This window comes from Marmota monax, unplaced genomic scaffold (genome assembly GCF_021218885.2).
Source record: "Marmota monax isolate L192 unplaced genomic scaffold, Marmota_monax_Labrador192_F-V1.1 WCK01_AAM20220418_F8-fsc00014, whole genome shotgun sequence".
In the NCBI taxonomy this organism is placed as follows: domain Eukaryota; kingdom Metazoa; phylum Chordata; class Mammalia; order Rodentia; family Sciuridae; genus Marmota; species Marmota monax.
Genome location: NW_026695222.1, coordinates 4,281,260 through 4,299,334, shown reverse-complemented (window position 1 = coordinate 4,299,334; position 18,075 = coordinate 4,281,260). Strand labels below are relative to the sequence as shown.

The following is an 18,075-nucleotide window of genomic DNA, read 5'->3' as shown; positions in this document are numbered from 1 at the left end:
TTGTTGTCTTTTTATTCAATTGTTTGCTCCTCCATCAATCTTGATCTTCTTTACCTGATCCCTCTTTGGTGTCTGCCTGGTACTAGTGAGAGGAAAATCTATAAATTCTCATAAAAGTTGCACAATGGAATTCCCCAAGGGGTGTCTGATTCCATCCTTTTATTAATCTGAGACCTTCTCATTGCCGTATTCCATATTTCATAAGCACTTCCATTTCATCATCACACATGTTTTTTTTAAAAATTATATTCTTTATTTATAACCATCCAAGGATTTGTGGAGATGCAGAAGTCACTATTCTTTTTAGTAACTCCTTCTCAGACTTACTCTAAGAAGGTTCTCCCCCACCTTTTTTTTTAGTTTTAATTAGTTATACATGACAGTAGAATGCATGGTAACACATCATACATAAATGGAATATAATTTCTCATTTTTATAATTGAACATGATGTAGAATCCCATTGATTGTGTAGTCATATATGTACATAGAGTAATAGTGTCTGATTCATTCTACTATTCTTCCTACCACCATATCCCCTCCCCTCCCTTCACTCCTCTTTATCTAAAGTAAGGCTATTCTTCCCTAACACCCCACCCTTATTGTGAATTAGCATTCACATATCAGAGAAAATATTTAGCCTTTGTTTTGGGGGGGGGGATTGGCTTATTTCTCTTAGCATAATATTCTGCAGCTTCATCCATTTACTGGCAAATGCCATAATTTCATTCTTTTTTAAGGCTGAGTAATATTTGATTGTGTATATATACCACATTTTTCTTTATCCATTCATCTGTTGAAGGGCACCTAGGTTGCTTCCATAATTTAGCTATTGTGAGTTGAGCCGCTATAAACATTGATGAGGCTGTGTCACTGTAATATGCTGATTTTAAGTCCTTTGGATATAGATTGAGATGTGGGATAGCTGGGTTAAATGGTGTTTGCATTCCAAGTTTTCTAAGGAATATCATACTGCTTTCCAGATTGGTTGCACCAATTTACAGTCCCACCAGCAATGTATGAGTGTACCTTTTCCTCCAAGTCCTTGCCAACATTTATTGTTGCTTGTATTCATGATAATTGCCATTCTGACTGGAGTGAGAAGAAATCTTAGAATAGTTTTGATTTGCCTTTTTCTAGTTGCTAATTGCTTTTCTCAAATTGAAATTTTTCACATTTATTGATTGATTGTATTTCTTCTTCTGTGAAGTGTCTGTTCTGTTCCTCAGCTCATTTATTGATAGGGTTATTTTTTTAGTATTAAGTTTTTTGAGTTCTTGATAAATCCTGGAGATTAATGCTCTATCTGAAGTACATGTGGTAAAAGGGAATTTTCTCTTTCCATACTATTGAAAATTCTCTTGTGTTTTTCCAACTTGTGTCACAAAATATATGCTTATTATTAGTTTTGGTATTGTCAGTCATTCACATATTCTACAAACACTGAATTTGAACACTCAGTATCAATTTTGAACATGTATTCAGTGCAGATTTGGTGCCAAATGTACACTAGTAAATGTGACAACTTAGAGTCCCTGGATGGGGGGACTGACAAACACATAAGGATGTCACTCTAAGAAAGAAGAGTTTGAGTCTTTTCAAAATGGTGACGTGTATCCACATCCCTGAGCCTATGGTCTTTGGAATCCAAATTTTTTAATTCTCAAAACTTAGAGGGATTTTGTTTTACCTATAAAATGAGTATGCATGAAAAGCCATTTTGCTACTTACTGCTATTGTTATCCTCATCATTATTATTTACCATGTTATTTTATTTAGCTGTTTTTAGATTAAATCTTCAACTCAGCCCAATTTCTTTGAGCCTAACCTTATTTCTCTGAGCTCTGTCTTTCTCTTCATTATGAATGGAACAATATAAAGTTGAGCCCTAGAATACAGAGTAGGAGTAGTGACTTATCACCATTTCTTTCTTTCTTTCTTTCTTTCTTTTTTTTTCCTTTTTGTTTTTGTATACATGTTGTGGCTACTCCTGCAGGAGAAATAGGCAGAGATGGTGGCTTATCCATCTATGTCTTTCTCTTCCCATGCTCAAAGATGGGAAAGGAAATAAACAGATGAGCCACAGATGCTCAGTTACCTATTAACTGTTACTTTCTTTTTTACCAGGATTTTAAATACAAGTGCTCTGGACACATGAGGATACTGGGTATGGTTGCTGGGTCTGCCTACCTGAATAATCCATGGCAGATGAACTATAAGCAGATTTCTTTTTGGGAGAGTAACTTTAAATTCTGAATATGTTTTTTTGCAGAGTCCCCCTATTCCTAGGAAACAGCCCCCATGAAACTGCCTCAAAGGTCAGGGGACAGTTGCTTCTCTCCTGGAACCTGAGAAAGTTCTCCAAACTGTAACTACATTTTTTTTTGCCAATTGTCCAATCTTTCCATTAATGAAAACTTGGCAAAGCTGCATGGGTATGGGAGACACCAGACACATGTGAATGGAGAAGTGGAAGGAAAGATATTAGGACTGTTTGTATGGTCATCTCTGGTTGGAACAGTATGCTTTCTGCATGAGGGTGTTTTTACAGGGTGTTAGTCCAAATTGACATTGGACAAAACAGTTTTCCTGCTGTAAAGCCAACTTTTTCCTCACTGCCAACACCTAGTGACCCAGGCAAACAACTTTTGAGTATCTTAGCATGTGGTTTGATGCTGACTCCCCTGAGTTGTCTGACCCCTGAAAATGTCATTTCTAAGGTGTCTAGACTAAGAATCTGTATGGTGAGATCCTAAAACTTGCATCTTTACTATATACTCAGTTAATTTTGATGTAGAAATAGAAAAACTTCTGATTAAAAAACTTTTAGCATATATGCACATTATCCAAATTATTGTGTTTCTTTTTTCATTTGAAAATAGAATTTACTCCCATCTCCTTGTAAAGTTATGTGAGGATTCATGAAAGTACACTTCAGTTCCTAGCACAATGCCTGGCACCCTGGAGATGCTCCACAAAAGATGTTATTAATGACATTTTTTCCAGCACAATTCTTAACATGATTATTCCAGTTTTGCTTGCCAAATTAGAGTTCATAGAAGATGAAAAGGGACTACTGCAGGGGTTTTTAATTTAGCCTCTACAGTTCTCTGTGTCCATTTACTGAATTCATAATATTTCTATGCAAGGATTTCTCCCACCACAAGTCCAGTAAACCACTCAGGGGGTTGTCAATTTGGAAATGAGGAGAACTATCAGTCTATGAACTTGTATAGGAAAAAATTATTCCTTTAGTGTTTACTAATTTTAAACAGAAGGTATAATTTTATTTAATCATGTACATAGGTACTACACCACTATACGACCTGTGAATTTGTCATCAACAAAATCACTACATTACACTTTTTGGTGATATCTCAAAAAATCATTTATAATCACTGCATTGAAGTTATGATATTAGTTTCATTATAAGATCAGGATATTTAATGCATCATAACCACAAAATGAAAGCTTTTATTGTAATTATTAATGCATATTGATTAGACACATTAATGGTTTTCACTGTCACATTCCATACATGCATATATTGTGCTTTGATTATATCCACCCGCCCTACTATGCTATCTTGCCATCTTCTGTTCCTTGCTTCTTCTGGTGTCCTTCCCCTACCCTAACAGTCTCTTTTCATGCTTTTTTTTTTTAAATTACTTTCCGTATATGAAAGAAAACATAATACTTGTCTGTGTATGGCTTATTTTGCTTAGCATGATGTTCTCTAGTTACATCCATTTTTTTTTTCTGCAAATGATGGGATTCCATTCTTTATGCCTTAACACTTCACAGTAGACATTTACCTCATTTTCTGAATCCATTCATCTGTTGATAGGCACCTAAGCTGATTTTGTGAAGAATGCTGCAACAAACGTAGGAGTGAAGGTATCTTCTTTGAATGTGTACTTCATTTCCTTTAGATATATATCCAGAGGTGGTATAGCTGATCCTATGGCAGCTCTGTTTTTAGTGTTTTGAGGAACCGTCATATTGTTTTCCATAGTGGCTGTACTAATTTACAATCCCACCAACAGTGCATAGGGTTTCCTTTATTTTCATGTCCTCATCAGCATTGAATTGTTTGATAACTACACTTTAATTGGTTTTCTTTGTAAACCAATGCATTTGAACATACCTGAGAAAGTGCCCAAATTTTTAGATAACCAAGAGGGCCTAGGTGCTAAGAGCCCCAGGGTTAATGGCCACTATAGATGTCATTTAAAGTGACTGAACCTGTGGAGTTGTCTGCCAGAGAAGGATTCACAAAGGCCCATGTGATAAATCAGATCATAAGTATTTATTGTCACTGATCACGTACCTTCTATGCCCAGTTGCAGGTCCTGGGGACACATCAATAGACAAAATAGGTAAAAATCCCTTTGTTGAACTGAAGTGTGTGTACGTGTGTGTGTGTGTGTGTGATGTAGGTATTATGATTAATGTGTGGTCGTTTCCTAATTCTTTGGGCCTTGATTATCTTGGTTAAGGTGGGTCACATAAAATAATGATGTCCTTTCTAGTTTTAAGTTTTCAAAAATGCTGACAACATTAGACATAATTATTGAAGCATTTGTCTCAGGATCAAAACCTTCAGGATAAGGAGTGCATTTAAAATAGCATATTCTGATCCGGAAATCAACCATAGACTTTCCCCAAGTTCTTTTTTGTCCTCAATGAAATCTACTTATGTAGGAGATGTAATTAGAGTCCCATCTCTGTTCCCTTACCCTTTCTGGAGGTCATTAGCTGACATTCCAATAACTTCCCCAAGTCTTTGGTGCAGAGAACTGTACCCATGTGCATGTCAAGATGAAAGTTCTGGGAGTTGCTATCCCAGGAGCAATTCTCAACCAATAAGAGTTAGGACATGGTGGACAAATACCTCCCTCATTCTCATCACCAGAAAGTCAGTTCTGAAGTGTCTCCCAGAAGGTTTGCAACTGCATTGAGCCCAGTGCCCGCCGTGAGGACCTCTTCATCTAACTGCACTTCTTTTTCTTTTTACTGCTCCTCGTTGTTTCCTCTCTACACTCTACTATGTGAATGAAGATTCTCAGGATAATCTCCCCAAAAAAGAATATCTATTTAAGTGTTTGTTCTGGGCTCTTATTTTGTTATATCCCATACCAACATAACATAAACTCAAAATGTAAATATAAAATGCACACATTTGAAGACTGAAACTGAATGCCTTTCCTGCACTCTGTGGATTTGTACTAATACCATGTCACTTTTACAAAATTCTTTTTGCTTGTACATTTTGTATCTGCTTCAAATCAAATCAATCTTCTCTTTCCCCAGATTCTCAATACCATTTCCTTGATGACACAGTGCTGTTCTTTTGGATCAGTTTGACCCAGGAGTTGTTAACTTCATAGAATGATTTTTATTTTTTCAGTAATTGATACTGAGTGTGTTCTTCCCATTGGATAATACGGACACAACCACAATTCTGCTTGATTCCATGTATGTAATCCAATTTTTAGAAAATCAATCTTATTAAAAAAAATAACACCTCTCCTTTGCTCAGATTGCAGCTGTACCAGGGAGAGGTAGCAGCATGGGGACGGGAGGATACATGGTACGCTCTTCTACTCCCTCTTTCTGTCTTCTAAACTCTCTCCCAAATCATGGGGTATCACGCTAACATATGGCCCAATTCTATGGGAACCAGCAAGGAAGGGAGGTTCTTATAGACTAGCTGACTGTTCTTGGCTGCCTTGAGATGCTGTTGGAGGAAACAGAGATGCCTAATTCTTTTTTTTTTTTTTTTTGTGAAAGAGCACACTTTATTCCGAAGCAGAGAGCAGCACAATGACCAACAGAAGGTGCCCAATGGGCATCCTATATGTCGTACTCCAGAAGATACACAGGATATTTTGCTAATAAAAATCAACAGGAACATGGATTCTTCTGGGCAACTTCCCCAAACTCAACCCTCTCAGGGGTCAAGAAAACGCCTGAAGGCAACTATGGTTCACTAGAGATAGAGGCCCTCAGCGGTGCCTTCTTGTTTTTTATAAAGAACATTTTCTTTAGATTTTTTGAAGTCTTCATTTGTTACTTTCATTCTACGTTCTCTCAAGCCCATCAGACCAGCTTCTGTACAGATTGCTTTGATGTCAGCACCAGAGAGGTTGTCCTTTGCCATAATTAAATCGTCCAGGGTTATCCGGCTTGTGTGAATCTAAAAGATGCGCTTCTTAGTCTTTTCATCAGGCAGGGGGAACTCAATCTTCCTGTGGATGCGACCTGGTCTGATAAGTGCTGGATCCAGAGTTTCTATTCGGTTTGTGGCCATGATAACTTTCACGTCTCCCAGTTGGATGGATTTGATTCAAGAGGAGACGTGAGATGCCTGATTCTAATTTTGCTATTTAGACTGGTCTTGGTATAGATGATATATGTGGCTCTTATAAGTTTCATCTCACTCTGACCCCTGCACCCTACAGAAAAGCAACTCTCTCTATGCTACATGCCCCTAATACACTCTGTGAGTTGGACATCTCATTACTTAACTAAATGGTTTGACATATTCTCTGCTTCTTCTCCATGCTCCATCAAACATAGCCTAGAGAACTAGGTGTGTTCTTCTATCTGAGCAAAGGATGAAGAGACTGTCCAAGGAGGTGGCCTCCATCTTCCTCTTCCTTGGCCCAAATCACACTATGTCCTTTCTCATCTCCCTCTCAGGTGACTCCCTGAGGGTTTTCATCTTCCAAAATTTCCAGATGAGAGATGGACTTTTTATATACAAGCATACCTGGGATTAGTTAATGTCTTCCTTTTGCACACAGAGGAGGGGACCATTGTTCTCTTCCAGGCCAAGAGAGCTTTCACTCCCTTTTCTAATCTAAGTCTTTTCTGCCTTTTTTTGTTGATAAAAGCTTAGAGATAGTTTAGCATCTTTGGGACTGGGAAATGGAATGGGAGTCCTTAACCCTGAATCTCCCTTTCCTTAAACTAAGTCTTCCATATTTGAATAATTTTTTTTTCTCAATGGTGTTATCCTATATCACAGTTTGACACTCTTTGTAACCTCTGCGGATGGGGAGACTTGTCTTTAGTTCTTGTACAGTAACTTTTTTTTAATGCCTTGTTAAAACCCTATTGACAGATTTCTTTTTAAAAATTATTTTTTATATGTGGTGCTGAGAATTGAACCCAATGCTTCACACATGCCAGACAATCACTCTACTACTGAACCACAATCCCAGGTCCTGTCACGTGTAACTTTAAACCAACTCCTTTATGCTCCCCACAATCACAAATAAACCATCCTTGGTTATTCAATAAGGCCAAAAACACAATGGGGAAAAGGCAAACATTTATTTTTATTTGCAAGTGCAGTTTCTGCCACAGATCCTTTTAAGCTACAGTAACTTTTGGTAAACTCAATGAACACTTTAAAAAATAGCCAATAATAAGAAAGTTACATGAAAAAATTTCCATTACATTGTCAAAAATGTCTGAATCCAAAATCCACTGTTTTCTGCAGTTTTTTTTTAAATGTTTGTTCTGGTTAAAAAAGGATTTCTTTTTCTTTTCTATCTTATTCTACATAGTCCTGCTTAAATTAAGACAAACTATTTCATTAACTTTTAGGACTGCCATTGTCTGTATTTAGGTTTTTATTCTTACATATTTATATTAATATTTTAATATTTTACATAAAACATCAATTTGCTATTTTATGAAACAAAAAAATTTAAAGATCCTATTGATGGTGAGGCATTTCCAGTTTGGGGGAAAACTGAAAATCTAAACCATAGAAGGTCATTTTTATGCCTCCCCTCCCTTTTAACTATAATAAATAATTAGCAACCTATTAATATTACAAAAAGTCCTTAATTATGCTTAGAGTAACCAGAGTATTTTTGCAAATTTAAATTTATATTTGTTACAGTATATGAAGTCATTAAGAAAAGCCTCTGGTTTTCCAGTTTGGTAACAAATGGCTTTTGTCTGATGCATAATTAATAGAAACTAATGATGACTATGTAGCTCTTCCAGAGTTTTAAAGGCAAATCTATATTGGCCTACAGTTAACATGCAAATTCATCCAACAAGCAACACAAAATGTATTGTAGTAGTCATTCATTTTTATCAACATTCAAGAAGACCTAGACAGCAGCACAAATTCTCCTATGTCAGAAACACTTCATAACATGGTTAAAACTGAAGTCAGATCATACCTGGTAAAATACCCCCTTTCTAATTCATCCTCTAGCATCAGTTCAGACTTCCAGCACAATACATGAACAATAGAGATTAATACTGTGGTACAAAGGTAAATACAGACAAGAGTTTGGTGTGCTAGCATACAGAGTTTTAAAACAGTGATCAATGAAACCAAACATCTTGCCTTGTTCACTCTCATCTCCCTTTATGAGCCTGAAATTCCCACGGTCTCACTGAAACATTCAATTGTGGGGGAAATGAGTCCAATGATCCTAGCATTGAAATTGCTCCCTGGAAGGGAAATTTGGCCACAAGGGGATGGCATTCCCATTTGAGGGTATGCCACTAAGGGAAACATCCTGATGTGCAAGAAATGGTTTGCTTCTAAAAGCCTTGAAGGAAAATGTGATTTTTTCAAAATATTTAGCTTTATCCCAAGGAATAGTTTGGTGGTTTAATGTGGCTCAAACTTTATTTCATCATTTTTTGGTTGGATAAATGAAATGTGTACACCATCAACCATCACTCTTAACTCTTCTTCCATCACATAAGACACTTGTTAAGATAAGAAAGATATTCTACTAAAGCTGACGGTGATTGAGAGTCATTCAGTATTCAAAGTTCCTAAAGAATCGTTGGTTCTCTGAAAGGGATAAAAAAGTAGGAAAGGCTTTGTTCAAACTCCTGCTAGTAAACAAGTATTACTTCAACTGATACAATGGCTACGTGACATCAAAGTACTATAAATTATCAAAACTATTGTACAGAAAAATTACAAATTCATTGCAAAATACATTACACTACTACCATTAAGAAAAAAGTGCTTTTTGTTTTCCTTTCTTTCTTTTTTTTAAATTTATTTTTCTTTTTTTGCCAGAAAAGTATTCTTTCAATATAGAAAATCCTATGCGGTACCCTGCATGTGGCTAGGATATAACATAACGGAGTTTGTACTGAGTCCTTCTGATTTGCTGGATGAAGGGCTGAAAAATATAATAATGACTTATTAAAGCCATACTCCAAATGACCATGCCAGCTGTCAGTGGAGAGATGCCTATTTAAGACACAAGAAGATGCCCTGGTCTGTCGAACCCTGCCGGTCATCGCACTGTCCCACCAATCAGCTGGTCTAGAATGCACAGGCCTTTTGTATGATCTGTGGTTTTTCTTATGTTCTCCTGAATTATTCTCACATCCTTGCTTAGTTTTTGTCACCTACGTGAATCCTCTGCTCAGTGATGCCCTTAGTGATGTCGATATTGTCTCATGAGGGGAACGATGCAAGATGGTGGACCTGCCAATTTTAAGAAAGGATGTCCAAGGAGTTCCTGGGCTGTGGCTCTTAGAGGGGGTTCCCTCACCAACATGAGGTCTAGGAATCCCCGGAGCATTGAAGAGACCTGTGAAAACATACAGATAGCATCCTGAGAACTAACACAGACACTGACCCCAGTCCTCAAAATCATTTCCCAGTCCTGGCAACGGCTTCAAATTCTAGAAACTAGTTGCGTTAGGAAGAAAGACAGGTGAAAGAAAAGAAGGCATTGTCTTTATTAACACATGATGTTTTTATTTAAGTTTGAAATAATAAGGGTACAATTAAGAATAAAATCTTATTTACCAAATAAAATAGTACTGGTAATAATAGGGACAACAGCAACAACTGCATGATTACTATGTACAAGTGCTGGTCACACAGGCAATGAAGTACAGTATAAACATGGAATAGTCTTATTTTTCTAGCAACTACGATCATTTGGGCTCTGTGGACACCCCTCTCTTGAAGGGAAAGAAGTCTCGATTACTATGTACTTTTTCATATATATATATTAACTACATTCAAGTGCATACACACCAAGTGAATGGTCCAATAGATTTTAACATATCTTTACATCTATTTTCTCCCGTCAAGGTTTCTAGAAGGCTACCTTGGGCCCCCTTCCTGCCAATATTCATTCCTAGCAAAAGCTAACTATCCTATAGACTTCTAGTAGCATAAATTAGTTTTGTCTGCTTTTATACTTTATAGAAATTGAGTTAGGCACCATGGACCCTTCTCTGTCTGGCTTCATTCATTCAACATTGTGTATGTGAGACTCATTCCCGATGTGTGTGACCAAAATTTCATCTTTTTCATTGCTGTGTGGTACTCATTGCCCAATTATACCACACCTTGTGTATCCATTTGGGAAATAATCTTGGGAGTTTCCAGCTTTTGACCTTTAGGATTAAAGACACCTCTCATAGATGGCTTTGAAGAACACTGGCACTCATTTCTATTGGGTGTAAGACTATTTTCTTATAATACAGCTTTTGTTACTTCTCATTATTTAAACTTAGTCCAACCCAGTAAACAATTTAATTTCCTATTCAGCTCAAGTAGTTCCATTTTTATTCATTTTTATTTTTATTTTGCAGGTTCACACAACCTATATGAATCTAATGCTCTTTCCTGAGGTTCAGGTGAGAGGAAAGAGGAGACTCTACCATTATAAAGTATTCTCCCCAGCCCAGCTCGATAGTGCATACCTGTAATCCCAGTGGCTTGGGAGGCTGAGAAATGAGGACTGTGTGTTCAAAGCCAGCCTCAACATGTTAGTGATGCCCTGAGCAGTGAAACCCTGCCTCAAAATAAAAACTAAAAAAAAAGCGAGGGGTATGGATCAGTGGTTAAGTGCCCCTGCTTTCAATCCCTCTCTGGTACCAACAAACAAACAAAAACAACCCCCCAAACCAAACCAAATAACAAAACAACAATAAGGACAAAAACCCCAAGGTATTCTCCCCTATAAGACAGCCTCACATTCTCTCTTATTACTAAGCAGATGGGAGGGAGGTGTGGCTGGGTCAGTGTTTACAGAAGGGTCCTGGGGACATATCCCTTTCTCAGCAAGCCCTGCAGGGAGCTGACCTCTTTGCTATGTGGTAGCTCTTGGACTTCTCATAATTTTTCCTGAGATTGGCCTAGATCCACATGTTTTGGGAACTAGGAAAGGCCCTGCTGGGTCTCTTACATGTATTACACTAACATGCCCCCTTCATCACTGCATGACCCAGTCCCTACACACCTCTCTGACATGTTCCACCCTTATCCCTGGCTCACTTTGACATACTCATATAAACCTTATTCTTTCTTAGCTTTTTAGGTCCTTGTACTTGATGTCGCTCTGCCTGCTGCCTGGAACATTGGTCTCCCATACCATTGCAAGATTTTTGCCTTCTTTTTTTTTTTTTTTTTTTTTTTGGTACCAGGGATTGAACTCAAGAGCACTTAACCACTGAGCCACATCCCCAGCAAGATTTTTGCCTTCTTTCCATTTGAGTTCCAGATCCTTGTTTACCGATCCTTGTCAGAAACAAGGGCTTCCCTGACTCTTTTACCTAAACCAGTTCTCAATCCCCTCTCCTGTGCATACCATTATATCACAGTGCTTTGTTTTCTTCATAGAAATTATTTTGTTCATCCATTTGCTTATAGTTTATTATCTCCTCCTCCAACTAGAATGCAAGTTATGTAAGAGATAGGAAATCTGGGGTCTTTCACCCCAACATTACCAGTAGTTAGAAGTCCCCAGCAAGTAACAGGTGCTCAACGAGTGAGTATTGAATGGAGCACTTGATTCACTCTTCCAATCAGCCCCTTGAAACATGAAATGATCCCACAACATTTTACATATGAACTCTGGCCAGAAAGGCTGAATCACAAAGCCCAATGAATGAACAGAAGAGCAGAGATTCGAATCTGAGTGACTAATTTCAGAGGCTATATGCTCTTACACCAGAATCTACCTGCCCACTGAGTGTGGCATGCCAGTCTTTGAAGCCACAGAGACGCTGAAAGATCCGATATCTACTTTGGACCTAGCAATACACACTACTCACCTTGTGCTGGTCCTTCACTCTTGGAGGTAAACTGTCCCGGATCCTACGCATTGCCTGCAGAGGAGGCTCATTGAAGTAGGGGGGCTCACCATCAATCATCTCTATCACCATGATCCCAAGAGACCAGATGTCCACCTGTTGGGCACAACACACTGGTTATGACAGGTAAGGGGAACACTCTGAAATGCTGGATGTGTCCATGGAACCCAATAGATTCTTACTTATTCATAACTTAATATGGTATTTGTAACTTCTCAAAATTTGCAACTCAGATTTATCAGCTGCCTTGTTAGATTACTGAGGTCCTTGATTCTCTTTTTGCTTTTAAAAAGTGTCAGTGAAGTTCACACCAATAAGTAATAAATGAATAACTTAACATTCTGAAGTTCGGTACTTCAATTTTTACTCTATTAAATTCTGTAATTAACTGCCTTTCAGAGCAGATTCAAAAATCCAAATTTTTATGCTATGAAAATAGAAAATAAAGTTGCATTTAAAAATCATAAGAAAAGTTTTTGACATTTTCATAACAAACTGCATGGAGCTACTGCATACTATGCAAAACACACACCAATTTTTTTTAATAATTTGGTTTTTAAAAATAGTTCTTTTCCTACCTACTTTGGGATTTCCCCCTTATGCTTTATTGTTTTGAAGCAGCATGCACAAAACCCTGCTTTATATAAACCATCTCTAGGGAGTAGAGAGAGAAAAAAAGGAAGGGATGCTGAGAAATTCTTTCTGAGTGAAGAATGGGAAGGGAGGACAAGGAGAAGCTATAAGGGTGCTATGAATTCCCAGATCCAGGTACTTCCCTGTTACAGGTTCATTACTCTGCTTATCTGTATGCTGCATTACTATTATACCTCTTGGCAGTGAATTTTGCTGAGAATTTCTCTTGGAACGACAATGAGACCAACGAGTTGAATGTTCCTCTGAGGTCAAGCTAAGAAGGGAAAGAGCAGATTCGGCCTTAACTTATGCCTGCATTCTTCATGTACTGGTTCATGCCACTTTTTCCCAGGCTTCTTCTCTCTCAGAATCACCAGCTGCACCATAACATGTGGACACTCTATACTCAGCTGGAACTGGCTGCTTGGGCTCCATGTGGATGTAGCCTTGTGTGCCTCAGAGCTCCTACTCATGTTATTCCCTCCCTAGAAGGCCTTTCTTTCACTCCCTGTGGCAGCTCACTTTCACCTATCCAAGTCCTATCCCTTCATAGATTATTGTTTGCTTTCCAGAAAAAATATAAATTAGGATGTAGTTTTGAATGTTATGATAGTCACATGATCTTTTTCTATTAGAGGTCATTATGGCTCAATCAAATATTACCTCTACTTGTGCCATTTTCTCTGATCCTCTTGCCTTTCTATGAAATATGCCTGCTAATTTTAGCATCTCCAGAACCTATTTAAGAGTGGGACTCCCATCCCAACTCCCATATACATTGTAGGATTGCAATAAAAGCCCCTGGATAAATATTATGGTAATATTCCGAGTAGTGGCCAATGTCACTTCAGCCTACTCTGTCCTAAGTCAGTGAGTGGGAATCAACTGTGGTGTCAAAAGTCATTGCTCCAATTGTCTGTGGTCACCAAATGTCAGAACACAGCATCACTGCCACTTTTGAAAAAATGCCTGTTTTGCCCTTACCTCTGTCCCATAGGGTAGCCTGGAAATAACTTCAGGTGCCATCCAGTAAGGGGTGCCCACCAGGGATTTCCTCTTTGGCACCTCTTTGGAAACTTGAGCACAGAAACCAAAGTCAGATAGCTTTATCTGAAAAGAAAAGGAAAACAATAAATGAACACTTTGAAAATACTGTCTGCTAGGCATACAACAAAATAAATATATTTACTTAGAAATAAAGACATAAAGAGCATCAAATTCAAATTCAATAACCAGCCTCAGAAACATCAGAGAAGAGGTCACAAGACCCTTTTACTGGAAAGGCACAAATCCATTTTAATGGAAAAACTTTTTACAGGTCTACCAGAGTTGACTTCCAAAGGCTTGAACTCTAGCTGCTTTTATCTTTCCATAAAATTACAAAACAACAAAAAACTCTCACAAATTAAATGTATAATCTATTCATTAAATCTCAAACCCATAACTTGAATATAACAGATGATGCTTTAGTGTAAGTAAATTGCTATTTATGAGGGGAATTTCATACACATTGCTGTAGCATAGACTCTTGAACACATTGAGAATTCTATGTACCATGTGATGATTTAAACAGCCACCCTCTTTTTTAGTGTGTCTGAGGTAGCGGAAGATATTCATTTATCTAGGATGCCAAGATATCACTTAAAGTGTTGGTTCCCCTTCCCTTTTTGTTTTGCTCCTTTGTCCCAGGGCACAGCTGAAGTTAACAATGTAAACATCTCAGAGTGGAAATGCAGGTGTAGAAACCGGATGTCAGCACATGGTTGACAGTTCCTTAAGGTGGAGGTCAAGCTAAGAAGGGAAAGAGCAGATACTAAGGACTCAGATATGGTCAAAAAGAAAACGAACTTTGAAAATTCTTGCACAAAGCTCCTGTCCTTTTAAGAACATAATGCACTGTTAGACACCAGTTGGCTTGTGTATTCTAAATGATCGGGATTTAGTTTATTTCTGGGAGGCACACTTCCTGGTCAGGATGACCTGCTCTGAACTTCAGGTGGCCTTACCAACCAGAACATCAGTGGGCCGCTTAGTTGTTAGTGGTGATAGAATCCAAAAGGAAATAGTACACTGGGCATTGTTTAGCAGTGGTGCAGAATTAATATTTGAAGTTAAAATTCTCTATAGATCCAAGATATAGTCTCTAAGGTATGAGTTCTGTCTTGATATTCTATAACTTTCTGAATCTCCTTTCTCAATCTTCCTTTTTAAATTTTCTTTTTCTTTTTTTGTCTCTGCCTCTGCCATCTATACCTTAGACTTTGATGTTCCTTTGGGTTCTGCTTTCAACCCTCACTTTTTTTTTCCTTTTTGCCTATTCTTGCTGCATATTCTCTTTCTTCCTATACTTAATCCCTCTCCATTTAAAATCTGTATTTTGGGTTGGGGTATAGCTCAGTGGTACTGTGCTTAGTTAGCATGCATAAGATCCTATATTTGATCCCTAGCATCACACACACACAAAAAAAAAAAATCTCAAAAAACAAAAAAAACATCAAACTGTGTCACCAACTAATATATGTCTCCACATTGGATGACCTCAGTCAAACTTGCTATTCTTTGCCTCGTGATGCTGCAGCCATCTTAGTTTGCACAAGCATACTTTACAATGTTTTCACAATGAGCAAACTGGCTGTGACCACATGTTTCAGAATGTACGTTTGTCATTATATGAGGTGCAACTATATTCAATTAAGGCGAGGTCAGGGTGGATTAGTGTAGGTGCCAAATCCAATGACTGGTGTCCTTATAAGAAAAAGGACACACAGACACATAGGGAAGAGCATAGGAAGATGGAGGCCACGATTAGAGTGATAATCCTCTAAGCCAAGGAATACCAAGGATTACCAAAAACATCCAGAAAGTAGGAGAGAGGAATATAATAGATTGTCTCTCAAAACTTTCAGAAGGAACAAAATCTGTCAGCACCTTGATTTTGGGTCTTCTGTTCTCCTGTACTGTGTGAGACTAAATTAAATTCAGAGAGAATAAAACTCCACTCAGTTTGGGGGCTTTGTTACTGTAGTCCCAGCATACTCTCAAAGTGTATGCCTAATACACTCTAGATAAACCTCACTGAGCTGCTACTACATGTGAGGTACCACTGTAAGCACTTTTCATGTATATCTCATTTAACGGCTCACAAGAAACTAATGTGCTGGGAAATATTATTATCCCCATTTTATATATAAGTAAGCCAAATTATAAATATATATATATATATTTATATTATAATGAATGGGAGAGCTAGGATTCAGATGTTCAATCACTACCCTGTACTGAAGAGCAAAATTATAGGTCAAAAGAAGGCAGTTAGAAATGTGGTAGATGTTGAAGACGGATTGCTGACAGGGTGTCTGAAGAGATGAGAGGGATGGTATGCAGGGTCTTGCTACTCAAATCAGCAGCAGCACCAGTAGCAGCAACAACATGACCTGGGAGCTTATTAGACTTGCAGAATCTTAAGTCCCACCCCAGACCTATCAAGTCAGAGTCTCCATTTTAACAAGATCCTCAGCTATTGGTTCTCACATTGTAGCTTATAACAGAAACCACAGTTCACGTAGGAAAAAGAAGAACAAGGAGCATCCCTTGGTCAGGTGAGGAGTAAGGGGCACTTGTTTTCATAGGGTCTCATGTTTTCATTTCAGCATCATGACAGAAGCCTTCCAGAATATACTGACAACCCACCAGACTGCCTTTCAAGATGCTCCTTAACCTGCTGTCTTTTATGTAGCCAACCTTATTCCTCATTGCTCTCATATGTACTGCCACCAGTCCTAAGCATCAAGGGGGTTCCTAGAATGGGGTATTTCCAATGCTAAAACCTGAAAAGTTCCATGCAAATTGGAAAGAGTTGGTCTGTTTCCAAATATGAGTTTTTGTTCATATTTCTTCCTACATATTCAATTCTCAAGTGTACTCCAGGGGATGAAGAACATCTCATTTCCTCTGTGATTTTTCTCCGAAACCCATATTGATCAGTCCCTTCTTCACATTCAAGAGAATTCTGGACACACTCAGTCTTGAACAGTTTTCTACTGCTGGTTATGTCACTCCAGATAGCAATGATATTCCTCAGGCTAACAGCTCAGCTTTTTTGATTGTAGAGCCTTCCTGTGTTCCTTAAGAGCTGGGCAAACAATAGATGCTCAAAAAGCACATGCCACCAGATTGATTTTATGTTGACATATGTATACATGATAGTAGATCACATGATAGAAGACACATTGGGGCTCTTTCTGAAATCATCATTGACATATTGAAGACATCTCTTTCTAGGATCAAAGTTAGAATACAGATGAAATACATATAAATGTTTGGGAATTTTTTTTCCTCTTTATTTTCTGTTCCGGATCTTTTCACTAATCAGTCACTAACAGTGGCTTGGAGTAGGGGACAACTGGGTTATTCCTGGTGGAATTAGGGAAAAAGATGCTTTAGGGGAGAGATGATTTTCTCACTTGCTTTGGAAAATCAAGAATCAACTGCACAGGACTCAGATAATGGAATCTCCCCTGTTGTGTGAAGAAGAAAACCCTGTGGCAATGGCAATTAGTCCAGAATCCTTGCTGCCCTGTTATAAAAGAAGTCTATTATGCACAGAAGTAAAATTCATGCAGTCTGTTCTTTTTAGCCTGGGATTACTTACAGAAGGGGAAAGAGAAAACCAATGTTGATTATATTAGGCCCCATACTCCTTACTGTACACCAATTCCCAGTACACCCAAGTGGATGGCCGTGGGCTTCAGGATTACCTGTAGCATATGTACCCACACTAACAGGCAAGAGGAGAATGCCAATATATGTCTGAGTTCAGAGGTAATCAAAACATTTAATAATTGATCTAGATCAATCAGAATCTAGATATAAAGTCAAGCAGTGTCCTAGAATTACTCTAGATAGGTCTACCATTTTTTAATGTAACTCTAAGTGACACTCTAAGAACTTGAAAGAGTGGCTCGTAACTAACCAGAATGAAAATACTGCAATATTTCAATAAACCAACTGAGCCACAGGCTTGGCCATGCCCAACTTGGCCTCCATGGAGACAGCACAATTGTGTGAGGGGAAGTGGTCTTGAGGCAGCACTTCTGGCTTCCATGGCTTGTGTGTGATGCCCAAAAGTCTATAAGCCCCTCCAGATCTCAGTGAGAGAAGGAGAATGTGCCTGGCACAAGGCTATGTTTGATATACGGACTTGAACAAAAGGACAGCTTTCACCACTTGAGGCAAAGGCAGGAGGCATCTCCTGGACAGCCCAACCATGGAAGGACAAGCTGATCTTTATTCCAGATATCAGGAGAGTCCAGGCACACCAATGCAAGGAC

At 38.3% G+C, this 18,075-nt stretch overlaps 1 protein-coding gene across 2 annotated transcripts in view; it reads right to left on the bottom strand.

The window, feature by feature from the left end:
- Positions 1–7,303: 7,303 nt before the first annotated feature.
- The window catches only part of Pak5 (p21 (RAC1) activated kinase 5), a 319,415-nt gene continuing 308,643 nt past the window's right edge, over positions 7,304–18,075 (bottom strand). The window contains exons 7-9 of one of the 2 annotated variants that reach the window (XM_058575398.1): positions 13,730–13,855; positions 12,074–12,208; positions 7,304–9,591 (exon numbers count right to left, since the gene is read on the bottom strand). In XM_058575398.1, the coding sequence (XP_058431381.1) occupies positions 9,436–9,591; positions 12,074–12,208; positions 13,730–13,855 (417 nt within the window). In that variant the 3' untranslated portion in view covers positions 7,304–9,435. The remainder of the gene's footprint in view (positions 9,592–12,073; positions 12,209–13,729; positions 13,856–18,075) is intronic. The other variant, XM_058575397.1, reaches the window with a different exon arrangement.